Below are 27,988 nucleotides of genomic sequence, written 5' to 3' on the forward strand. Positions count from 1 at the left end.
AGAGAAGGACCAAAGGTCGGTCGTGCTGCTGCTGTTGCAGTAGGACACAAGGTGTACTGCTTCGGAGGGGAAAAGAACATCAGTAATCAGATTGAAGTCCACATCTTTAATACAGTGGCTTTACGCTGGTTAAAGTTGCTCCCAGTGACAACTAGAAGAGGAAAATGTCCCCGTAATGTCCCCTCGAGTTGCTGGGGCCACACAGCTGTGCTGATGGGAGGTGTTATCTACATCTGGGGCGGGTTTGGATACCGTGACTGGCTCTATGCATTTGATGTCAACACCCACACATGGTTCTTGCCCAGGGTTTCTGGGACGGTTCCACAGGCAAGTTGGGGCCATTCAGCCTGTGTTTTGGGGAAGGTCATGTATATCTATGGAGGATACCGGCATAGTTCTACCTCACGCAATAATGACATCCATAATGACATCCACAAGTTGGACACCACTACAATGGTCTGGTCTTTCATTTACACCAGAGGCACACCAGGACCTCTTTCAGTATATCACTCTGCCACCATCATCGGGACAAAGATGTTTGTATTTGGGGGCATAGGGTACATGAACCAATGCAACAACTTCGGAGTGTTTGACACAGAGATAAACTGCTGGCTGAGCACACCTTCTTCACCTTTTCTTCCAGAAAGTCGCTACTGTAATTCAGCCTTTGCCTACAATGGAGAGCTGTACGTATTTGGTGGCAAAACGAACGAAACCTTGGTCAATGATCTGTGGCAATTCAACCCAGAGAGTTCCTGGAAGAAGGTTGAGCCCAACGGAAAAGGCCCGTGTCCAATCTCTAGTATGCACTGTTGCATTGTGGGATATCATGTCATCTTCTTTGGAGGATACAAAGAAGACAACACACTCGCTGATGACCTCTACATCTTAGATTTGAATCCAAGTTTGAAGATGCTGTGCAAGCTAGCAGTAATTCAGTACGGTCTTGAGCAGTCAGAACTCCCACATGACATCAGGTGGGAACTGGCAGCTATGACTAAAAACACTAGCCTGGCATAGCCAGACTAATATCACTGTATATAGATATTAGTCTGGAGTCTCTGTTTGGAACCTGCATTTCAAAGGGAGGGATTAAAAAAACGGGTGATAAACCCGTCCCATATTTGCATACTGGTTCCTGATTGGTGCACCACAACTTCGGTGGCAGTGAAATCCAATCACAACCGAGTGGGGCCAGACTAATCTGCCGAGGGCTATTATTTAATTTATCTTTCACACAGACAGATTTAGCAGATTCGTCTAGTTTCCAGGATAAAAAAAAAAACACTTGAAAGGTTCACATGCTCAGTGGAGCACACATCTCTGCCAGGAAGTGCAAACAGTCTATAACGTCAGTCGTCTATGACATATCAATGACATATGACTCCATAATTGTTTCAGCCAGATTCAACCGACATTGACTTCCATAATAAAATTAAGGTTAAATATGTCATAAAATATATAAAACAGATTTTGGGAAAAAAAATCACACCCAGTGTGAAGAGAGTGGTGCCTTTCATGAGTTCATTTCATTAGTTACTTTTTACAGACTTTGATGACTTCAAAGTATTTTGACTCATTTTAAGTACTTTAAAATGTTTGTACAGATTTGTACGTGTTTTTACTCATTTTAACATCTTTTAAGTATTTTTACTCATTTTAAGTATTTATACTCAGTTTAGGAACTTTAAAGTATCTTTACTAATATTTAAGTATTTTTACTCAAAAGTGTGTGTGTGTGTGTGTGTGTGTGTGTGTGTGTGTGTGTGTGTGTGTGTGTGTGTGTGTACTGTACGGTACTGTACTGTACGGTCTGTACTGTACTGTACGGTCTGTACTGTACTGTACTGTACTGTACTGTACTGTACTACTGTACTGTACTGTACTGTACGTGCTGTACTGTACTGTGCTGTACTGTACCGTACCGTACCGTACCGTACTGTACTGTACCGTACTGTACTGTACCGTACTGTGCTGTACTGTACTGTACTGTACGGTCTGTACTGTACTGTACTGTACTGTACTGTACGGTCTGTACTGTACTGTACTGTATGGTCTGTACTGTACTGTACTGTACTGTACTGTACTGTACTGTACTGTACTGTACTGTACGGTCTGTACTGTACTGTACTGTACTGTATTGTACAGTCTGTACTGTACTGGACTGTACTGTACCTGTACTGTACCTCTACCTGTACTGTACTGTACTGTACTGTACTGTACTGTACGGTCTGTACTGTACTGTACTGTACTGTACGGTCTGTACTGTACGTACTGTACTGTACTGTACTGTACTGTACTGTACCTGTATGGTTGCATCTTTGTGTTGCAATCAGCCGCAGCTGTTGAGGCTGTGCTCAAACATACAGAGAGGCTGTGCTCATACAGAGAGGCCGTGCTCATACACACAGACGGACACACAGACAGACACACAGACACACAGACAGACACACACCCAGACAAAGTCAGTCATTGGAGTGGCTAGCACCACTCAAAAACATGTATGTGTAGGAGGGTACTTCTGTGGCCCAGCAGCATGCACAAAAAAAGGAGTAAAGACAAAGAAAAATTGTGCCGTAGTTATCAAATTTTTTCACGTCAAGGTACCCCCAAAATGATATGTATTTGGGCGCGGACCCCCATCTCAAAATATTTAGTTCCAGGGACCCCCAGAAGCAAAGATTTGAGTAAGAAATGTTCGCTTTAAAAATATATATATTCAAAAGTTTTGCACAAATGTTCACGATTTTTCAGATCTACAAGCCCGCGCTATGAGCTTGTACATCTGCTATTTTTGAATAGCCAAAGTATAAAAGGTTGAAGTGGTTAAAACTATTGTGATGCTATATTAATACATGTCGCTTGGGACACCCTGGAACCACCCCAAGGACCCCTGGGGGTCCCCGGACCCCACTTTGAGAACCAATGACATAGAGGATAAGTTGTCAATTATCATTACTAACTATATTATGAATTCCAGAAGCCGATAGATAGCACACAGCAGACAGACAATAGAGCAGGCACCCTGATATCAGCTTGAACAGCAAGGCCCTGACTAATGGATAAAACATGTCAGGTTGACAGTGAGACGACAAATATGGAGCCAGGCTGAGTTAGGCTAAAATATGACATTATTATATTAATTTGACTGGTTAGATCTATAAATCTAGATCTTATCAATATTGTCCACAAAATACATGGTTTAACTCCATCAGGGGGCAATAGGATTTAGTTTAGAATATGTTATTTCTGTGGTTGCTGAAGTGCTGAGCTTAAAATGTGCAAGAAATATCAAAGCAAGTCAAAGCGTTGTGTGTCAGTATAAAATAATTCAAATTCTTCGTTTGGAAAAAGTGTTATGGGCATAAAAGGGACACAGGCAGACAGATACAGAGATCTCCATACATGGGCATAAACGGAACACAGACATACAAATAGTATAGTTGTTGCAGACATCACTGTTTATACTAAATAATTGCGTTATAATGCAATGACATCACACTGTCATCATCACAAACTGTGTGATTTGTCCTTTAAATGACGTGTCAAATAAAGAAAGCAACATTTATCAACTTTTAGTGTGTCGACTAATAATCTATCAACTAACCCCGGATAATTACGGTAGTTGGTAACATTGTTTGACGGTGGTGCTGGTGTGTAAAATGTTGCAGTGGACGGTACATCTGAGAGAAGGACCAAAGGTCGGTCGTGCTGCTGCTGTTGCAGTAGGACACAAGGTGTACTGCTTCGGAGGGGAAAATAACATCAGTAATCAGATTGAAGTCCACATCTTTAATACAGTGGCTTTACGCTGGTTAAAGTTGCTCCCAGTGACAACTAGAAGAGGAAAATGTCCCCGTAATGTCCCCTCAAGTCTCTTGGGCCACACAGCTGTGCTGATGGGAGATGTTATCTACATCTGGGGCGGGTTTGGATACTGTATTTGGCTCTATACATTTGATGTCAACACCCACACATGGTTCTTGCCCAAGGTTTCTGGGACGGTTCCACAGGCAAGTTGGGGCCATTCAGCCTGTGTTTTGGGGAAGGTCATGTATATCTATGGAGGATACCGGCATAGTTCTACCCCACGCAATAATGACATCCACAAGTTGGACACCACTACAATGGTCTGGTCTTTCATTTACACCAGAGGCACACCAGGACCTCTTTCAGTATATCACTCTGCCACCATCATCGGGACAAAGATGTTTGTATTTGGGGGCATAGGGTACATGAACCAATACAACAACTTAGGAGTGTTTGACACAGAGATAAACTGCTGGCTGAGCACGCCTTCTTCACCTTTTCCTCCAGAAAGTCGCTACGGTAATTCAGCCTTTGCCTACAATGGAGAGCTGTACATATTTGGTGGCGAAACGAACGAAACCTTGGTCAATGATCTGTGGCAATTCAACCCAGAGACTTCCTGGAAGAAGGTTGAGCCCAACGGAAAAGGCCCGTGTCCAATCTCTAGTATGCACTGTTGCATTGTGGGATATCATGTCATCTTCTTTGGAGGATACAAAGAAGACAACACACTCGCTGATGACCTTTACATCTTAGATTTGAATCCAAGTTTGAAGATGCTGTGCAAGCTAGCAGTAATTCAGTACGGTCTTGAGCAGTCAGAACTCCCACATGACATCAGGTGGGAACTGGCTGTCATGACTAAAAAACACTAGCCTGGCATAGCCAGACTAATATCACTGCATATAGATATTAGTCTGAAGTCTCTGTTTGGAACCTGCATTTCAAAGGGACGGATTAAAAAAACTGGTGATAAACCCGTCCCATATTTGCATACTGGTTCCTGATTGGTGCACCACAACTTCGGGGGCAGTGAAATCCAATCACAACCGAGTGGGGCCAGACTAATCTGCCGAGGGCTATTATTTTATTTATTTTTTACACTGGCAGATTCGTTTGGTTTCCAGGATAAAAAGAACACTTGAAAGGTTCACATGCTCAGTGGAGCACACATCTCTGCCAGGAAGTCCAAACAGTCTATAACGTCAGTCGTCTATGACATATCAATGACGTATGACTCCATAATTGTTTCAGCCAGATTCAACCGACATTGACTTCCATAATAAAATTAAGGTTAAATATGTCATAAAATATATAAAACAGATTTTGGGAAAAAAAACATGTATGTGTAGGAGGGTACTTCTGTGGCCCAGCAGCATGCACAAAAAAAGGAGTAAAGACAAAGAAAAATTGTGCCGTGGTTATCAAACTTTTTCACGTCAAGGTACCCCCAAAATGATATGTATTTGGGCGCGGACCCCCATCTCAAAATATTTAGTTCCAGGGACCCCCAGAAGCAAAGATTTGAGTAAGAAATGTTCGCTTTAAAAATATATATTCAAAAGTTTTGCACAAATGTTCACGATTTTTCAGATCTACAAGCCCCGCGCTATGAGCTTGTACATCTGCTATTTTTGAATAGCCAAAGTATAAAAGGTTGAAGTGGTTAAAACTATTGTGATGCTATATTAATACATTTCGCTTGGGACACCCTGGAACCACCCCAAGGACCCCTGGGGGTCCCCGGACCCCACTTTGAGAACCAATGACATAGAGGATAAGTTGTCAATTATCATTACTAACTATATTATGAATTCCAGAAGCCGATAGATAGCACACAGCAGACAGACAATAGAGCAGGCACCCTGATATCAGCTTGAACAGCAAGGCCCTGACTTATGGATAAAACTTGTCAGGTTGACAGTGAGATGACAAATATGGAGCCAGGCTGAGTTAGGCTAAAATATGACATTATTATATTAATTTGACTGGTTAGATCTATAAATCTAGATCTTATCAATATTGTCCACAAAATACATAGTTTAACTCCATCAGGGGGCAATAGGATTTAGTTTAGAATATGTTATTTCTGTGGTTGCTGAAGTGCTGAGCTTAAAATGTACAAGAAATATCAAAGCAAGTCAAAGCGTTGTGTGTCAGTATAAAATAATTCAAATTCTTCGTTTGGAAAAAGTGTTATGGGCATAAAAGGGACACAGGCAGACAGATACAGAGATCTCCATACATGGGCATAAACGGAACACAGACATACAAATAGTATAGTTGTTGCAGACATCACTGTTTATACTAAATAATTGCGTTATAATGCAATGACATCACACTGTCATCATCACAAACTGTGTGATTGTCCTTTAAATGACGTGTCAAATAAAGACAGCAACATTTAGCAACTTTTAGTGTGTCGACTAATAATCTATCAACTAACCCCGGATAATTACGGTAGTTGGTAACATTGTTTGACGGTGGTGCTGGTGTGTAAAATGTTGCAGTGGACGGTACATCTGAGAGAAGGACGAAAGGTCGGTCGTGCTGCTGCTGTTGCAGTAGGACACAAGGTGTACTGCTTCGGGGGGGAAAATAACATCAGTAATCAGATTGAAGTCCACATCTTTAATACAGTGGCTTTACGCTGGTTAAAGTTGCTCCCAGTGACAACTAGAAGAGGAAAATGTCCCCGTAATGTCCCCTCAAGTTACTTGGGCCACACAGCTGTGCTGATGGGAGATGTTATCTACATCTGGGGCGGGTTTGGATACTGTGACAGGCTCTATGCATTTGATGTCAACACCCACACATGGTTCTTGCCCAGGGTTTCTGGGACGGTTCCACAGGCAAGTTGGGGCCATTCAGCCTGTGTTTTGGAGAAGGTCATGTATATCTATGGAGGATACCGGCATAGTTCTACCTCACGCAATAATGACATCCACAAGTTGGACACCACTACAATGGTCTGGTCTTTCATTTACACCAGAGGCACACCAGGACCTCTTTCAGTATATCACTCTGCCACCATCATCGGGACAAAGATGTTTGTATTTGGGGGCATAGAACCAATACAACAATACATTGGGGGCATGAACCAATACAACAACTTACGAGTGTTTGACACAGAGATAAACTGCTGGCTGAGCACGCCTTCTTCACCTTTTCCTCCAGAAAGTCGCTACTGTAATTCAGCCTTTGCCTACAATGGAGAGCTGTACATATTTGGTGGCGAAATGAACGAAACCTTGTTCAATGATCTGTGGCAATTCAACCCAGAGAGTTCCTGGAAGAAGGTTGAGCCCAACGGGAAAGGCCCGTGTCCAATCTATGGTATGAGCTGTTGCATTGTGGGATATCATGTCATCTTCTTTGGAGGATACAAAGAAGACAACACACTCGCTGATGACCTTTACATCTTAGATTTGAATCCAAGTTTGAAGATGCTGTGCAAGCTAGCAGTAATTCAGTACGGTCTTGAGCAGTCAGAACTCCCACATGACATCAGGTGGGAACTGGCTGTCATGACTAAAAACACTAGCCTGGCATAGCCAGACTAATATCACTGCGTATAGATATTAGTCTGGAGTCTCTGTTTGGAACCTGCATTTCAAAGGGACGGATTTTAAAAAATGGTGATAAACCCGTCCCATATTTGCATACTGGTTCCTGATTGGTGCACCACAACTTCGGGGGAAGTGAAATCCAATCACGACCGAGTGGGGCCAGACTAATCTGCCGAGGGCAATTATTTTATTTATCTTTTACACAGACAGATTTGGCAGATTCGTCTGGTTTCCAGGATAAAAAAAACACTTGAAAGGTTCACATGCTCAGTGGAGCACACATCTCTGCCAGGAAGTGCAAACAGTCTATAACGTCAGTCGTCTATGACATATCAATGACGTATGACTCCATAATTGTTTCAGCCAGATTCATCCGACATTGACTCCCATAATAAAATTAAGGTTAAATATGTCATAAAATATATAAAACAGATTTTGGGAAAAAAAAACATGTATGTGTAGGGGGGTACTTCTGTGGCCCAGCAGCATGCACAAAAAAAGGAGTAAAGACAAAGAAAAATTGTGCCGTAGTTATCAAACTTTTTCACGTCAAGGTACCCCCAAAATGATATGTATTTGGGCGCGGACCCCCATCTCAAAATATTTAGTTCCAGGGACCCCCAGAAGCAAAGATTTGAGTAAGAAATGTTCGCTTTAAAAATATATATATTCAAAAGTTTTGCACAAATGTTCACGATTTTTCAGATCTACAAGCCCGCGCTATGAGCTTGTACATCTGCTATTTTTGAATAGCCAAAGTATAAAAGGTTGAAGTGGTTAAAACTATTGTGATGCTATATTAATACATGTCGCTTGGGACACCCTGGAACCACCCCAAGGACCCCTGGGGGTCCCCGGACCCCACTTTGAGAACCAATGACATAGAGGATAAGTTGTCAATTATCATTACTAGCTATATTATGAATTCCAGAAGCCGATAGATAGCACACAGCAGACAGACAATAGAGCAGGCACCCTGATATCAGCTTGAACAGCAAGGCCCTGATTTATGGATAAAACGTGTCAGGTTGACAGTGAGATGACAAATATGGAGCCAGGCTGAGTTAGGCTAAAATATGACATTATTATATTAATTTGACTGGTTAGATCTATAAATATAGATCTTATCAATATTGTCCACAAAATACATAGTTTAACTCCATCAGGGGGCCATAGGATTTAGTTTAGAATATGTTATTTCTGTGGTTGCTGAAGTGCTGAGCTTAAAATGTACAAGAAATATCAAAGCAAGTCAAAGCGTTGTGTGTCAGTATAAAATAATTCAAATTCTTCGTTTGGAAAAAGTGTTATGGGCATAAAAGGGACACAGGCAGACAGATACAGAGATCTCCATACATGGGCATAAACGGAACACAGACATACAAATAGTATAGTTGTTGCAGACATCACTGTTCATACTAAATAATTGCGTTATAATGCAATGACATCACACTGTCATCATCACAAACTGTGTGATTTGTCCTTTAAATGACGTGTCAAATAAAGACAGCAACATTTAGCAACTTTTAGTGTGTCAACTAATATTCTATCAACTAACCCCGGATAATTACGGTAGTTGGTAACATTGTTTGACGGTGGTGCTGGTGTGTAAAATGTTGCAGTGGACGGTACATCTGAGAGAAGGACCAAAGGTCGGTCGTGCTGCTGCTGTTGCAGTAGGACACAAGGTGTACTGCTTCGGAGGGGAAAATAACATCAGTAATCAGATTGAAGTCCACATCTTTAATGCAGTGGCTTTACGCTGGTTAAAGTTGCTCCCAGTGACAACTAGAAGAGGAAAATGTCCCCGTAATGTCCCCTCGAGTTGCTGGGGCCACACAGCTGTGCTGATGGGAGATGTTATCTACATCTGGGGCGGGTTTGGATACCGTGACTGGCTCTATGCATTTGATGTCAACACCCACACATGGTTCTTGCCCAGGGTTTCTGGGACGGTTCCACAGGCAAGTTGGGGCCATTCAGCCTGTGTTTTGGGGAAGGTCATGTATATCTATGGAGGATACCGGCATAGTTCTACCTCACGCAATAATGACATCCACAAGTTGGACACCACTACAATGGTCTGGTCTTTCATTTACACCAGAGGCACACCAGGACCTCTTTCAGTATATCACTCTGCCACCATCATCGGGACAAAGATGTTTGTATTTGGGGGCATAGGGTACATGAACCAATACAACAACTTACGAGTGTTTGACACAGAGATAAACTGCTGGCTGAGCACACCTTCTTCACCTTTTCTTCCAGAAAGTCGCTACTGTAATTCAGCCTTTGCCTACAATGGAGAGCTGTACGTATTTGGTGGCAAAACGAACGAAATCTTGTTCAATGATCTGTGGCAATTCAACCCAGAGACTTCCTGGAAGAAGGTTGAGCCCAACGGAAAAGGCCCGTGTCCAATCTCTAGTATGCACTGTTGCATTGTGGGATATCATGTCATCTTCTTTGGAGGATACAAAGAAGACAACACACTCGCTGATGACCTTTACATCTTAGATTTGAATCCAAGTTTGAAGATGCTGTGCAAGCTAGCAGTAATTCAGTACGGTCTTGAGCAGTCAGAACTCCCACATGACATCAGGTGGGAACTGGCTGTCATGACTAAAAACACTAGCCTGGCATAGCCAGACTAATATCACTGCATATAGATATTAGTCTGGAGTCTCTGTTTGGAACCTGCATTTCAAAGGGACGGATTTTAAAAAATGGTGATAAACCCGTCCCATATTTGCATACTGGTTCCTGATTGGTGCACCACAACTTGCGGGGGCAGTGAAATCCAATCACAACCGAGTGGGGCCAGACTAATCTGCCGAGGGCTATTATTTTATTTATTTTTTACACTGGCAGATTCGTCTGGTTTCCAGGATTAAAAAAAACACTTGAAAGGTTCACATGCTCAGTGGAGCACACATCTCTGCCAGGAAGTGGAAACAGTCTATAACGTCAGTTGTCTATGACATATCAATGACGTATGACTCCATAATTGTTTCAGCCAGATTCAACCGACATTGACTTCCATAATAAAATTAAGGTTAAATATGTCATAAAATATATAAAACAGATTTTGGGAAAAAAAACATGTATGTGTAGGAGGGTACTTCTGTGGCCCAGCAGCATGCACAAAAAAAGGAGTAAAGACAAAGAAAAACTGTGCCGTAGTTATCAAATTTTTTCACGTCAAGGTACCCCCAAAATGATATGTATTTGGGCGCGGACCCCCATCTCAAAATATTTAGTTCCAGGGACCCCCAGAAGCAAAGATTTGAGTAAGAAATGTTCGCTTTAAAAATATATATATTCAAAAGTTTTGCACAAATGTTCACGATTTTTCAGATCTACAAGCCCGCGCTATGAGCTTGTACATCTGCTATTTTTGAATTGCCAAAGTATAAAAGGTTGAAGTGGTTAAAACTATTGTGATGCTATATTAATACATTTCGCTTGGGACACCCTGGAACCACCCAAAGGACCCCACTTTGAGAACCAATGACATAGAGGATAAGTTGTCAATTATCATTACTAACTATATTATGAATTCCAGAAGCCGATAGATAGCACACAGCAGACAGACAATAGAGCAGGCACCCTGATATCAGCTTGAACAGCAAGGCCCTGACTTATGGATAAAACATGTCAGGTTGACAGTGAGATGACAAATATGGAGCCAGGCTGAGTTAGGCTAAAATATGACATTATTATATTAATTTGACTGGTTAGATCTATAAATATAGATCTTATCAATATTGTCCACAAAATACATAGTTTAACTCCATCAGGGGGCAATAGGATTTAGTTTAGAATATGTTATTTCTGTGGTTGCTGAAGTGCTGAGCTTAAAATGTACAAGAAATATCAAAGCAAGTCAAAGCGTTGTGTGTCAGTATAAAATAATTCAAATTCTTCATTTGGAAAAAGTGTTATGGGCATAAAAGGGACACAGGCAGACAGATACAGAGATCTCCATACATGGGCATAAACGGAACACAGACATACAAATAGTATAGTTGTTGCAGACATCACTGTTTATACTAAATAATTGCGTTATAATGCAATGACATCACACTGTCATCATCACAAACTGTGTGATTTGTCCTTTAAATGACGTGTCAAATAAAGACAGCAACATTTAGCAACCTTTAGTGTGTCGACTAATATTCTATCAACTAACCCCGGATAATTACGGTAGTTGGTAACATTGTTTGACGGTGGTGCTGGTGTGTAAAATGTTGCAGTGGACGGTACATCTGAGAGAAGGACCAAAGGTCGGTCGTGCTGCTGCTGTTGCAGTAGGACACAAGGTGTACTGCTTCGGAGAGGAAGAGAACATCAGTAATCAGATTGAAGTCCACATCTTTAATACAGTGGCTTTACGCTGGTTAAAGTTGCTCCCAGTGACAACTAGAAGAGGAAAATGTCCCCGTAATGTCCCCTCGAGTCGCCGGGGCCAAACAGCTGTGCTGATGGGAGATGTTATCTACATCTGGGGCGGGTTTGAATACTGTGACTGGCTCTATGCATTTGATGTCAACACCCACAGATGGTTCTTGCCCAGGGTTTCTGGGACGGTTCCACAGGCAAGTTGGGGCCATTCAGCCTGTGTTTTGGGGAAGGTCATGTATATCTATGGAGGATACCGGCATAGTTCTACCTCACGCAATAATGACATCCACAAGTTGGACACCACTACAATGGTCTGGTCTTTCATTTACACCAGAGGCACACCAGGACCTCTTTCAGTATATCACTCTGCCACCATCATCGGGACAAAGATGTTTGTATTTGGGGGCATAGGGTACATGAACCAATACAACAACTTAGGAGTGTTTGACACAGAGATAAACTGCTGGCTGAGCACACCTTCTTCACCTTTTCTTCCAGAAAATCGCTACTGTAATTCAGCCTTTGCCTACAATGGAGAGCTGTACATATTTGGTGGCAAAACGAACGAAATCTTGTTCAATCATCTGTGGCAATTCAACCCAGAGAGTTCCTGGAAGAAGGTTGAGCCCAACGGAAAAGGCCCGTGTCCAATCTCTAGTATGCACTGTTGCATTGTGGGATATCATGTCATCTTCTTTGGAGGATACAAAGAAGACAACACACTCGCTGATGACCTTTACATCTTAGATTTGAATCCAAGTTTGAAGATGCTGTGCAAGCTAGCAGTAATTCAGTACGGTCTTGAGCAGTCAGAACTCCCACATGACATCAGGTGGGAACTGGCTGTCATGACTAAAAACACTAGCCTGGCATAGCCAGACTAATATCACTACATATAGATATTAGTCTCTGTTTGGAACCTGCATTTCAAAGGGACGGATTTTAAAAATGGTGATAAACCCGTCCCATATTTGCATACTGGTTCCTGATTGGTGCACCACAACTTGCTGGGGCAGTGAAATCCAATCACAACCGAGTGGGGCCAGACTAATCTGCCGAGGGCTATTATTTTATTTATTTTTTACACTGGCAGATTCGTCTGGTTTCCAGGATTAAAAAAAAACACTTGAAAGGTTCACATGCTCAGTGGAGCACACATTTCTGCCAGGAAGTGCAAACAGTCTATAACGTCAGTCGTCTATGACATATCAATGACGTATGACTCCATAATTGTTTCAGCCAGATTCATCCGACATTGACTTCCATAATAAAATTAAGGTTCAATATGTCATAAAATATATAAAACAGATTTTGGGAAAAAAAACATGTATGTGTAGGAGGGTACTTATGTGGCCCAGCAGCATGCACAAAAAAAGGAGTAAAGACAAAGAAAAATTGTGCCGATTACTCCAGTGGTTTGTGAGATCAGGCACGGTCGGACACAAAACGGGTATAACCTTCCCCTTTGTCATCGGCCTCGCAGAGATAAAAAAATCACACCCAGTGTGAAGTGGGCGGTGTGGTCATCACAGTGGTCATCATAGTGATGGAAGCTCACTTCAAAAAAGAAATACATTTATTGAAAAGAATCTTTATTGGTCATCATAGTGATGGAAGTCCATAATCTTATTTATAGGTTATTAATGTCATCATGTGTCTCGCTAGCCAATCACAGTGCTGAATAGAGTCAGCCAAAAGAGTCAGCCAATCACAGTACAGCTAACTGGGCCAGCTGGGCCAATCACAGTGCAGGAAACTAATACTAATGAGATGTCCCAACCCCACTTATAGGGGCGGCTACACCGCCCAAAAAAGAGAATAATAATAATAACTAGAAGGTACTGTTCCTGAAGAAACAGTGTGGGATCGCTAAGAATGTTGATGGTATTGAGTATTGATAGTGTTAGTAGAGTTAAAGGTTTGAAAGTTTTAAAGGTTTTAAAGGTTTTAAAGGTTTTAAAGGTTTTAAAGGTTCTAAAGTTTTGAAAGGTTCTAAAGGTTTGAAAGGTTTAAGAGGTTTGAAAGGTTTGAAAGGTTTAAGAGGTTCTAAAGGTTTGAAAGGTTCTAAAGGTTCTAAAGGTTCTAAAGCTTTGAATGGTTCTAAAGGTTTGAAAGGTTTGAAAGGTTTGAAAGGTTTAAGAGGTTCTAAAGGTTTGAAAGGTTTAAGAGGTTCTACAGGTTTGAAAGGTTCTAAAGGTTTGAAAGGTTTGAAAGGTTTAAGAGGTTCTAAAGGTTTAAGAGGTTCTAAAGGTTTGAAAGGTTCTAAAGGGTATTTACTTTAAATTATTTTTAGTCACTTTATTTACTTTAAAGTATTTTTTACTAATTTTTACAACTTTTAAGTATTTTTACTATTTTTTTCAACTTAAGTATTTTTACTCATGTTGAGTACTTTTAAGTATTTTTACTCAGTATAAGTACTTTTAAGTATTTGTACTCAATATAAGTACTCTTAAGTATTTTTACTCAAGGTATTTACTTTAAAGTATTTTTAGTCACTTTATTTACTTTAAAGTAGCTTTTACTAATTTTTACAACTTTTAAGTATTTTTACTCTTTTTATCAACTTTTAAGTATTTTTACTCTTTTTATCAACTTTTAAGTATTTTTACTATTTAAAAAGTGAAATATCTCTAAAAGTACAAATTATTTAAAAAAATTCTAATGGTAGCCAATATGTCCTAAGTAGGCTGAACGTTATAGAGTTGGAACGGAGTTTCTATCTAAAAGTATGAATTTCTCCATTGAAATGAATGGGAGTTTTTTAGAAGTAAAAAGTGAAATATCTCTAAAAGTACAAATTATTTCAAAAATTCAAATGGTAGCCGACATGTCCTGAGTAGGCCGAACGTTGAAGAGTTGGAACGGAGTTTGTAGCTAAAAGTATGAAGGACTAGTTAGACGTCAAAAAACGGTGTTGACAATAACAGTAGTGTGATCGCTTTAGCGATCCCACAATAAACATTTAAAACTTCTGCTTTTATTCACACTCACTTTAACAATTATTATAACTAGAAGTTATAATAATTGATAAAATACATCTACGAGAGTCTTTATCTAAGGCTACTTAAATACTTAATAACTGAAACTGCTCATTTTACATTGTTAACCAGTAATTTAATGCTATACTGGATTGTTTTTGTCAATGTGATCAGGGCAAGAAGGTTGTGTCCCACTGTTGTAGAGTAATATGCTGAATTTCTCATATAGATCATCAGTGACAGTAACTTTTGTATGAATATTGTTCATGTTTGTGGAGTAATTTTTTTCAGTATAACCCTCGATTCATAGTGTTAATTTAAAATGAGATATTCCTCTAAATCTGGGTAGAAATGTAAAAAAAAAGACATCATCCGGCCGGCGCCAGCAATAGGTGCCCTTTTGAAATTCCAGCCCCTGCCTCTCCAAATCCCTCTGCACGTCTCTCAGGGGGAGGGGCTGCCGGCAGTAGATCTTTAAGGCAACAACCGTCGACGCGCGAGGCGTTGTTAGCTTGTAGATCTGTTGTCCAAGGCTGGTGATCATTTTGACATGCGGAAGTGATTTGCATATGTATTGGGGCATAATGCGTTTCATATTAATTGTACATCGTGCAAGTGCAGTAACGGTATGGGAAGCAGCTGTTGTTACAGGCAGAATATTGAGGAATTTTACGGGAAAGTGTGGAGTTAGTTGGGCCATGTGTCTGCTTGGAGACTGGCACCATACATTCGTGTACACTCCATGAGCGTGCTTGACAATTAATGTGGCAAGATACTCGTCTTCTTTTTTGTGGACAATGAGTGAAACCGTGTTTACAAAAAATAATGACCGTCCGTGTTTACTCAGGCTGATCCCCAGACTGACAGCAAATTACCTTTTGGTAATCACCATAGCGATAACAGAGTTGTTCTGATTACTTCTGTGAGAGGTTTTTCTCCCAGAGGTGACAGGCAAACAATACACAAACCCATTTTAGCTCGGTAAGCATTCTATCCGGACTTCATGAGGGTTTATATTATCCCATTAAGACCCCGTTTTTTTTTCCCCTTGTCATTTTAGATTTGAACCACTTTAACCATTATTATATACTTTGGGCTATTCAAAAATAGCAGATATACAAGCTCATAGCGCGGCACCGAGTGCCGCGCTATGAGCTTGTATATCTGCTATTTTTGAAAAATCATGAACATTTGTGCAAATCTTTGAAAATATATATTTTTTTAAAGCGAACATTTGTAACTCAAATCTATGCTTCTGGGGGTCCCTGGAACTAAATATTTTGAGATGGGGGTCCGCCGCCAAATACATATACTGTAGTTTGACATGAAAAAGTTTGAGAACCACTGATATTAATAGCAACAAAATTGTTTCAGAAAACTGGATTTAGAAGACATTTGTAGAATCGGCCTCAATGGGTTATAGTGCAAGTAAATAGTTCATTCTTATTAGCTGGAAGGGGCGTGTAGATTCATTTACAGATTACCACGCAAGTAACAAAGTATCACCATTCTAAACTATGTGGCTATTACAAGCTCTCCGCTGAGCTATCAGCTAATCCACAAATACCGTTTTGACCCTCTGCACGGCTGTAGATACATAACATTACAGTAATTTTCTTCTGCTGAGTGAACATCTTGGCAGCATTAAAATAGAGCTGACAAAACAGTTTGATGTTTTAGTTTGGGAATTGGGATTACCTGCAAAGTATAGCCAACGCAGCCAATGTAAGCTAGCAGAACATTTTTAACATCAGCCGGTGGCCTATACCATTCAAGCACAGTTGCCAATAAAGGCAATTGCCAACTAACGTTGTTGCCACTAATTACTTTATCTAATTTCCCAAAGAAATGTTTATTCTTCTCGCTAATTTGTTTTATCTTTGGCCAGCAGCCATGATGTAGAGGAGATAACACATGGAAATGACAAATAAAACCCTCCCTGCAGGGGGAAACCCCACAAATGATCAGACTGCAACCAGATACAATGTGAATTATCCTTCCATCTAAAACCAACGACCAATAATCTGGTAGTTAATGGTATTTGTTTTATAGTTTATTTTCCCCTTATTGTGTGTTTAATGGTATTTGTTTTTTAGTTTTTTCCCTTATTGTGTGTTTAACCACTTAAACCCTATATTCTTCATTGGACCAGGGCCTCCGAGGGTCCCCTCCTTTTCTCCCTCTCGCTACACCAAAATGGCAAATATACTTTACAAGCTCATTGTGAGCTTGTAGATCTGCTATTTTTGCTGAATGTTTGCCCTGCAGAATAGGGATGCTATAGGGTTTCATCGTGTAATATTGTAATGAGCACTGTATCAAAGCCATTACACTTCGCTGCTGTTGCGATTATCTCACCAACAAATAGTTATTATAGTCACACAGTACAAATTAGCAGATTGAGGAGCAGCTTTGGTAAATTGCACCGTCACACCCACCCAGACCCACTAAAGCATTGGTTCTCAAACCTTTTCATGTCAAGGACCCCCAAAATGATATGTATTTGGCTGCAGACCCCCATCTCAAAAATAATTTGTGCCAGGGATTTAAAAACAATAGCAGATCTACAAGCTCATATTAACACATTTTGCTGGGGACCCCCTGGTACCCCCCAAGGACCCCTGCGGGTCCCCGAACGCCACTTTGAGAACCACTGCATTAACAAATTAAGACAGAGAAAGCATATACGTTGTTATACCTTTAAAACCAGGAAAGCATCTGTCTCATGGTCATGGTCATTTAGATGGTGCTATGTATAAAGCAACAGGATAAAAAATGTAATAATAATAACTAGAAAAAGTGCTCCTCGGAGCACAGGTCTCCGCCAGGTCAGGTAGGCTATTGTGGCCTCCCTATAAAAGGCCAATGTGAAAAGGGTGCCATTTCTTCTCAGGCCTTTCACGGCTCACAATTTGAGGCATTTTGTTCCAGAAATTTGTTTTGCAAAAACCTACCTGCTAGTGGTGCTATAACATGCAGGCCAAAGTGAAAAGGATGGTGAAGCATTTCACGGAAATCGCACGCTGCATTGATGATTTCAGGCATTTTGTTCAAAATAGAAGCCAATGTTAGCCAATTAGGATGGAATATGAAATACAGTATATCGGACAGATTCGTCTTGATCACATGACTAATAGAGATATTAGAGATACTGATATGATATGACTAACTGATATGAGAGATACTGTGTACCGATTTGCGTGATCTTTGGACAGAATCTGTAGGAGTAATATCCAAAAATGTGTTTCACAAAAGTTGGCCTCCTGGTGGCGCTATAAAAAGAAAATGGGAAAAATGCAGGGCAGAGGTTTTTCCTTGGCTTCTAGGGAGGGTGCATGCAAAGTTTCACGCAGATCGGTGGAGTTATCGGTCAAAATGTGAATCGGCCTGTTATAGCGCCACTGTAGAAAACATTCAGGGCATATTTGCCAGCAATAGCCTATATATGGAGATCCCCATAGATGGAGACGATATACCTGCAAAGTCGTCATAGGGACCTAAACGTGCCATATGTACGGAGTCTGACATCAGCGAACCCTTCCCAGAAACTCCATGTATAGACATAACTGACGTCATGGTCCCATATTTGGGCATAACTAACATAGGCAGCTCCATATATAGAGACGTCTGACACTATCTGACATCACCATAGTGATGTCAGGACCGCCATCCAGCATTATAAGAGGGGCTTAACACCCCTCGGTAGTTCAGTTCCAGCAGCTACTCTGAGAGAGATTCATCACTAACAGGACGAGAAGCATCAAAGAGAATCCAGTTGGTTAGCACAGCCTAAAGCATATTCTCGAAGTGGCCTTGGATCTGGTTAACGAGTCAGTCGATGATAGTTTCTATATCCACCATGAGGCTGATTTGAACATTTTCAAGTGGCATTTTTTTCCTCAGCCTAGTGGGAATGTGCGTGTACAATTTCACGAAAATCGCACACTGCGTTCATGATTTCAGGCATTTTGTTCAAAACGGACCAATCCTGCAAACTTTGGAAGCCAATCTTAGCAAATCAGGATGGAATAAGGAAAATCGGACAGATCCGTGTTGATCACATGACTATAGAGATACTGTGTACCGATTTGTGTGACTTTTGGACAAAATCTGTAGGAGTAATATTTTTTTTTTTAAATTGCAAAAATCTGCCTCACGGTGGCGCTATAACAGGCCGATCTGAAAAGTTGGGGGCAGAGGTTCTGCTCTGTCGTCCAGGGAGTGTGTGTTCCACAGCGACCGGGCCAACAGTGCCGGAGATTAGCTGCTCACAGACAGACGGACACACGGACGGACGGACAGGGTGCAAAACATAGTCACCTCCACAGGCCGAAGGCATAGCCGAGACTATGTTTTGCACCCTGTCCGTCCGTCCGTGTGTCCGTCTGTCTGCGGGCAGCTAATCTCCGGCATAATAGTGTTTGGGACCACCACCTACCATCAGCTTCCAGTACTCGCCTTGAAACAGTGCCTGGGATTGAAGCCAGAACCCTTGCGATTCAAAGGCGAGCGCTCTACTGACTTAGCTACCCGGACACACAACTGTACAGCTATAGAGGCTATGCGTGTGACATCATCGTACCCGGAAGTTATGCGGGAACGCCAACTGAGTGGCAAAAAAAACTACTTTCTGGCCTCGACAGTCCATTCATCCAAACAGAAAAGTCCTATCTGATTGTATTAAACGACGTTAAACTCACCAACATGGCAGCTGTACAGAAAGCTTCAATTATCCTCTTTCTGAATGCAAAGTTTGTGTTTCTTAAAAATCCACCGTAGACAGATGTTACGAGTTACTTTCTGTCAATAAATTCCGTGCAGGTGATTATTTTTCTAAGTGTCAGAGTTTGGAAGCGCTCGTTTTCAAAAAGGCAACGTCCTGCAGCCTCCTGCATTATGTGCATATTTAGAAACAGGTGGTACACAGGATTGTTGAGTGATTTCCAACGAGCGCTTCCAAACTCCAGTGCTCCATGCTGCTCAATGTTTTGCCACTCAATCTAAATGAAGGGGAGGGGTGTCCCGGTGGAAAAGTGACGCATGTGCATACTCTCTATATACAGATAGATACATTGATAGATGGATGTATGGATCATCACTCAGTGGCAGGACTCAAGCTGATAACTTAACACAGAGAGAGAGAGAGAGAGAGAGAGAGAGAGAGAGAGAGAGAGAGAGAGAGAGAGAGAGAGGCCTAATAGTGGAGTTGTCTTCCTGTAAAACAAAGCCTTTGCTCTAGTCTGTAACTCACATACCTTGTGTGTGTTGTGTGCGCAATATGTGTGTCTGTATGTTTATGAACAAAGTGTTAAGTCACATTGCAATAGAATACATGCATGTAATCAGTAAACTCATGTATGTGGTTCAACTGAAGCAGCATGACTAAAATACTCCTAGTGCACAGACTGGAACTCATACAGGCTGCTGGAATGCAGAATTCATATTTTGTTATTGAATGAATGTTAATAAGCGTGGTCCTAATGCCAGCTCAGCATCACAAAGAAACGTTATAATTCTCCCTCCTGTCAGAGGAGTCATTAATTCACACATATAGTATGTTTTATCACACTATGCCCAAATATGGATTACTGATGTCATAGTATTGACACAATTCAGATCATGGATTTAGCTAAAATAGCCATTCAGGTTGAGTAACGTCATTAGCTATTCCATATAATGATGTCATCACGCAATGACATCACAACATCATTATTACATCAGATGTAATTGTCCTTTTAAATTGTTTAAATTGCAGGGCAATTAAAACTGCCCTGCTTTCTAGCAACCTCTTCTGTAAATTAGTTGCGCTGATTCACAAAGTGGTGCTGGTGTGTGAAATGTTGCACTGGACGATACGTCTGAAAGAAGGACATAAGAATTACTACCCAGTTGCTGTGGTAGTTGGACACAGGCTGTACTCATTTGGAGGATATAGTAACCAGAACTACAGTGATCAGATTGAAGTCCACATATTCAACACAGTGTCTCTACGCTGGAGGAAGTTGCCCCCATGGACAAATGGAAGAGGAGAACGTCGCCTTGAGGTTCCCTGCGTGCGTATGGGCCACACAGCTGTTCTGGTAGAAGATATTGTCTACATCTGGGGGGGACTTCCTTACTGTAACGTGCTTTATTCATTTAATGTTGACAACCACAGATGGTCCAAACCCAATATTGCCGGTACTGTTCCAAAGGAGAGGTACCAACACTCAGCCTGTGTCTTGAGGAAGGTCATGTTTATCTATGGAGGACTCACCCAGCTGACTGGACACACTACTAATGACATCCACAAGTTGGACACCACCACGATGGTCTGGTCTTTAATTATCACCAGAGGAACTCCACCGTCTGTTTCATCACGTCACTCTGCCACCATCATCGGGACAAAGTTGTTTGTATTTGTGTACCAGGGTAACTACTACAGAAACATCACAGTGTTTGACACAGAGACCAACTGCTGGCTGAGCAAACCTTCTGCACAGCTTCATTCAAAAGGACGCGGTTATAATTCAGCCTTTGCCTACAATGGAGAGCTGTACATATTTGGTGGCGGAAACTGGAACCAGATCTTCAATGATCTCTGGACATTCAATCCACAGACCTTCTCATGGAAGAAGGTTGAGCCCAAAGGGAAAGCCCCGTGTGGGAGGTATTGGATGGGTTGTTGCATGGTGGGAGAACGTATCTTCCTCTTTGGAGGATACAACACATCTGATGACCTGTATATCTTAGATTTAAGTCCTAATCTGAAGATGTTATGCAAGCTAGCAGTTATTCAGTACGGTGTGGAGCAGTCTGAACTCCCACATAACATCAGGTGGGAACTGGCTGTCATGACTGCCAACAATAACTGAAAACAACATAGCCCTATAAAAAGAGAAAACAACTGTGATCCCACTATAAGTAAATAAACAACTAAACAACTAAACAAATACATAAATACTAGAAAAAGTGCTCCTCGGAGCACAGGTCTCCGCCAAGTCAGGTAGGTTATTGTGGGCCAGCAATGTTCGGAATTCGCCAGTCAGGATGGAATATGAAAAAGTCATATGGATGTCTTGATTACTTGACTATAGAGATAAGGTGTACCGATTTGCGTGATGTTTGGACACAATTTGTATAGGAGTAATATGAATAAAAAGAGTGCAAAAATCGGCCTCCTGGTGGCACTATAATAAGGCAATATTAAAAGTGTGGCATTTCTTCCTCAACGTAGTGCAAATCTGCATGCAAAGTTTCACCACAATCGGATTCTGCGTTCATGATTCGCGGCATTTAGTTCAAAATGGGCCACTCCTGCAAACTTTAGATCAAACAATCTTAGCCAATCAGGATGGAATACGAAAAATTTAACAAGAGCCGTCTTGATCACATGACTATAGAGAGCATGTGTACCGATTTGCGTGAAATTTGGATAAAATAAAAATAATAAAATACATACGTATACATAAGTCGTCCTCCTGGTGGCGCTATAAAAAGCAGATGTGGAAAAATGCAGGCAAACATTTTCCTTTGACCTCTATAGGGAGTGTACATACAAAGTTTTACACACATCGTGCAGTTATAGGTAAAAACGCAACTTGGCCTGTTATAGCGCCACCATGAGGCCGATGTGAAGATGTTCAAGTGACATTTCTTCCTTGGCCTAGTGGGAATCTGCGTGCAAAATTTCACGGAAATCGCACGCTGTGTTCATGATTTGAGGCATTTTGTTGAAAATGTGCTCCTAACTTTGGAAGCCAATCTTAGCCAATCAGGATGGAATATGAAAAATCTGGAAGACTCGTTTTGTTACTGTGTACCGATTTGCGTGATGTTTGGACAAAATCTGTAGGAGTACTGTAAAAAAAATGTTTTGCAAAAAACTGCCTCCTGGTGGCGCTATGACAGGCCCATGTAAGAAAATTGGGGCAGAGGTACTGCTCTGGCATCCAGGGAGTGTGTGCGCACAGTTTCGCTTCGATCAAGCCAAAGGTACCGGAGATTAGCTGTTCACACACGGACACACACGGGTGCAAAACCCCATGCCTATGGCCTGGCGGAGACAATAAAATATTTTCTGAAAACTTAGGTTAGGATTTAGAAGGCGTTGTTTTTAAATCGGCCTCGGGTCTAAACAGCTTAAAATACAACCTTTTTGTCTTCAGCTAGAGAGCAATCAGATCAATGTTTCTCTGAAGCAAAACTGCTCTCTATAAGTAAAGGCAAAGAAACAATGGTGTGCGTGCGTGCGTGCGTGCGTGCGTGCGTGCGTGCGGTAGAGCAGGAGAAGAGAGAAACAGTGTGTATGTACAGTAAGTAATGAACACAGAGGTTTAAGTAAAAGCCAATTCCATTTAATCCGAGAGTTCCGAGAGTTAAAGTGAATTAACATTTGATTTGATTTCAGACTTCCAACAAAGCCAGCCTTGTTTTATCTGTGATCATTAATTGAAAAAGAAAACATGTTTAGGGACACATTGCATTCAATTATTCACAAATCCTTTGCTGGAGACCCCCTGGAACCCCCTGAAGGACCCCTGAGGGTCCCAGGAACCCACTTTGAGAACCACTGTTCTAAAGTGTCTAAACGGAAATACAGGAAGTACAGAGAGCTACAGGAAGTCCGGTAGGCTGGAAAACATGCAGTGAGTGGTGGAAAGTACATTTACTTAAGTACTGTAATTAAGTACAATTTTGAGGTATTGTACTTTACTTGAGTATTTCCAATTTCCAATACTTTTACTCCACTACATCTCAGAGGAAAATATGGTACTTTTACTCCACTACATTTATTTGAAAACTTTAGTTACTTTATAGATTTTGTTTATTATTACAAAACATACATTAACCACTTAACGCCCTGTTTACATTTCGGCCATTTGAAAATAGCCGATCTACGAGCTCACAATGCGTCGCGATACATATACATTTGAAATGGGACATTCTGAACAATGAGGACTTTTACTTTTGGTACTTTAAGTAAATTTTTATACCAATACTTTTGTACTTTTACTCAAGCACATTTTTAATTCCGGACTTTGACTTGTAACAGAGTATTTCTACATTGTAGTATTGATACTTTTACTTAAGTGATACATTTGAGTACTTTTTCCACCACTGAAAACATGTAGGCCTATACTTCCGGGTAGACGCGTTTGGCAGTAGTTCTTTTTGCAGGCTTAATCTCCTGGTGAGGTGGAGATAAAAGTGGAAACGGGGTTAGAGTGATATTACTAGCAACTCCAATAAATAACGTCATCACTGGTTTATTGCGTCCATAACATTTGGGCTCAAACAGCCTTTTTTATAGTGTCTTGACACATCAAGATGTGACTGTTATGGATGCAATAAACCAGTCATATGTAATTCTCTGATTAGTTTTTTGGATGTGCTTCTATTTTTTTTTTAACCCATTAAGACCTGAAGTCGATTGTACAATTGTCTTCTAAATCCCAACAGTTTTTTTTTTAACTTATGTTGCTACTGTATATCAGTGGTGCTCAAACTCTTTCATGTCAAGGACCCCCAAAATTATATGTATTTGGCCGTAGACCCCCATAGATTTTGTTCCAGGGACCCCCAGAAGCAAAGATTTGAAATAATATGTATATTCAAAGATTTGCACACATTTTCACGATTTTTCAAAAATAGCAGATCTACAAGCTCATAGCGCGGCACTGAATAGCACTGAATAGCCCGAAGTGTAAAATAATGCTAATAAATGACACAGATGCGTTCCAGGTCTTAATGGATTAAACTATTGGACCGTCTTTTTTTGGACTTGGCACTCCACCTCGAGAAGCATTTAGTTGAGTCACACTCTACTAAAAACTCAATTTATACTACAATTATCTCTCCTCAATATGTTGCTCACCGAAAAGAACAGATTGCACCAAGTTGTTATTTTCAGTGGGCGTGTGGCTAAGAATAAATCAGGCTTTACACCTCCAAAAACCATCTCCTGATTTATGAATAGTCAGTTAAATTAAGCTCTTTCAACCACTCTCCTTTTTGGCCTTTTTTTTTTTGCAATGCCCTGCTGCTATGCATTCATCAAGTTACACACATTCACACTCAGTGGTGTTAAGTAACTAAGTACTCAAGTTATTTACTCAAGTACTGTAATTCTGAGGTATTTCTTTACTTTAGTGGAGTATTTACAATTTTCAGTACTTTTACTTCTGCTCCACTACATCTTAGAGGCAAACATTGTACTCTTAAGGTCCTTACACACCGGCGAATATGCGAATATACGCAAAATTCGGACTCGTTCCGAATAATTAAAAGACGCTTTTTCGCTTCGCGAAACTGATGTGGACGCTTGCATTGACTTTATAAGGTTTAAAAAAAAAACGTATTTATTCGCATGAAGAATTCGCCCCGGTGTGTAAGGACCTTTACTCCACTACAATTATTTGTCAACTTAGGTTACTAGTTACAAAACATACATTACCCACTACAGCCCTATATACATTTCGGCCATTTGAAAATAGCCGATCTACAAGCTCACAATGTGTCTATTTTCAAATGATTTTTATACATTTGAAAACTTGTGAAATGGGACATTGTGCATAATGAGTACTCTTACTTTTGGTACTTTAGGTACATTTTGATACCAATACTTTTGTACTTTTACTCAAGTAAATTTTTAATTCCGGACTTTTACTTGTAACAGAGTATTTCTACATGTCAGTATTGATACTTCTACACTACATTACATTACATTACATAACATTACATTACAGTCATTTAGCAGACGCTTTTATCCAAAGCGACTTGCAATAAGTGCATTCAACATAGGTAGGGAACGAAACTACTAATCACCAGAAGTCTTAAGTGCATTTCCTGCAAAAACAAGCAACCAAGAGTATACCTAGCGCTAAGTTAAAAGTGCAATATATCAGCTACCTACTTTCTTAAACAGATGAGACAAAATAGCAAATGAGCATGAGCTAAAACAAATAAGTGTATCAACTAAACAAGATCCAATAAAACAATACAACAATAAAACAAGAGTTTGTACAACTAGTTAACAAGTAGGCCAGGCAAAGAGGAAGGGTAGTGTTTCCTGAAGAGGTGGGTTTTCAGCCTGCGGCAAAAGATGGGCAGTGACTCTGCTGTCCTGACATCAGTGGGAAGTTCATTCCACCACTGTGGGGCCAGAACAGAAAAAAGTCGTGACCGTGTCGATCTACCAGAAGGACCCTTGAGCGACGAGGCAATCAGTCGCCCCGAGGTGGCAGACCGAAGTGGGCGACTTCGGTCTGACTTCGGTCTACTTCTACTTAAGTACAAGATTGTAGTACTTTTTCCACCACACTGTTCACACTTGAGATATAACCGTTACAACCACAGTCAGCAAACCCATGGTCACTGATCACTGATCAGCTCCCCTGTCACATTTGATTAACTGCCTTGCTCAAGGGCACCTTAGCAGCAGTGGCTAACACGAGTGGAGAATACAGTATTGCTAATTCATTTTCACAGCCCAGATTTGCCCAGCAATGGAGAATCATAATGGTGACATTCTGTCAGTTACAATCTATCATTATTTTTCTACCATTATAGTTGTATGGCTAGACCTGTTAGTCCTAGGTTCTATGATCTTTAACCTCGTTTCCAGTCACAGCCTTATCTCATCTCACGAGGAGCAAAGCTTGGAAAATAACTACAGTAGGGCAGGATTTCCATTGTATGAACTCCCCCCAGAAGCTGTCTTTTTTCGTTTTTTTTCATGACCTGGGAATGTGAACAGATCTGCACAGCATCAATGTCACTTCCTTTAGGGTGGTACTTCCTTTACTTTCAAGAAGCAGATCTTGTCCAGTTCTTTCTTTGTTGCTCCCTGCCGATGGCCACATAATGCCACATTATTTATCTTTCCTCAAAAAAAGATTATACAAAATATGTATTCATTTGTGTAAACATGTAAACTACAGCACTATGATAATCAATATTATTCATGTTAATATTGATGTCACTCACTGCTTTGAGAGTGTGTGTGTGTGTGTGTGTGTGTGTGTGTGTGTGTGTGTGTGTGTGTGTGTGTGTGTTAGAGATAGCATGCGCCTTTGACCTTAGCCTAGAGGAGGCCTTTAAGACCAAGGTCATTAAATACCAACCACTCCTACATACCATCTCAGAGCTGGGTTATAGGTGCAGACTATTTGGTTTTATATTCAGCAGCCTGGGACATACTCACAGACTGGTTGTTAGAGGGCTTCAACAACTTAGGATGCCCAAAAAGGAGGCAAAAAGGCTGGCAAAGTATTGTGCTATCTCTGCTATAATTGGCAGTCGCCATATATGGCGGGAGACGCTGTTACATATACCCATAGAGTACTGAGTGACTTGCCTATTGTATCATGAAAACATGTGCCATGATTTTGTGAATGTAACCCAACTGCACCTATAATATTTGTGTCCCTGCATGTATTCTCCTTTATGTGGACATAAATAAATGGTTAAAATGTGTGCGTGTGTGTGTACCTGTTGGCAGTAGTCTGGTTGTTGGTCCATACTGCTCCAACGTTCTTGTTGACCTCAGTTACACCGATGTCTCCATGGTGACTGGGCTCCTTCCTCCTCAACAGGTCATTGACCTGGGGGACCACAGTAGAGACGTTAACGACGTTAGCTGAGAGAACATGGTAAAAGGCAAGGGTACTGTACTTTCATTTCTCATTAATTATATCACGCCATAGAGCAGGGGTCTTCAACCTTTTCAGGCCAGGGACCCCCAAACTGATGGGGAGATGGAGCAGGGACCCCCTACCTCGTAGGGTAGGGGGGGCTACCACATATATTGTATATTTATGTATACAATTGTGTTTTATATTGCCTGCTCCTATACGCACCTGCCCCAGTAGGTGTGCAAAACAAAAAATTATCTACAAAATATGTATAAACATACCATGTTATTGTGCATTGTGCCTCCATTTATCTGTTTGCTATGGATTCATGTTATGTTTAAAGACAATTTGACATTTTGAAAAAAAAAAGAAAAAAAAAAGTTTTTTTTTTTCAAACAAAAATATTGTTTAATCAAACAGCAATTTCGCGGACCCCCTGCAGTACCTCCGCGGACCCCCTGTTGAAGACCTCTGCCATAGAGAATACTAATTTCTGATTAGCCGGAGGTTTTTCTAAGTTAATATTCATAATAGAAATGGTGCCGTTTTAATGGTTACTTAGGCTAATGGATTTCAAGATGACTTTTGACCTTTTGGGGGGAACATAAAA

General features: G+C 40.9%; 1 protein-coding gene across 3 annotated transcripts in view; it reads right to left on the minus strand.

Annotated features, from left to right (window-relative positions):
• The window catches only part of nos1apa (nitric oxide synthase 1 (neuronal) adaptor protein a), a 281,657-nt gene that overhangs the window by 23,127 nt on the left and 230,542 nt on the right, over window positions 1-27,988 (minus strand). For all 3 annotated transcript variants that reach the window (XM_080431716.1, XM_080431715.1, XM_080431717.1), the window contains one exon: window positions 27,236-27,348. In XM_080431716.1, coding sequence (XP_080287842.1) covers window positions 27,236-27,348 — 113 coding nt within the window. The remainder of the gene's footprint in view (window positions 1-27,235; window positions 27,349-27,988) is intronic.

The sequence above is a fragment of the Gymnoscopelus braueri genome, assembly GCF_963280865.1.
Source record: "Gymnoscopelus braueri genome assembly, chromosome: 6".
Lineage (NCBI taxonomy): Eukaryota > Metazoa > Chordata > Actinopteri > Myctophiformes > Myctophidae > Gymnoscopelus > Gymnoscopelus braueri.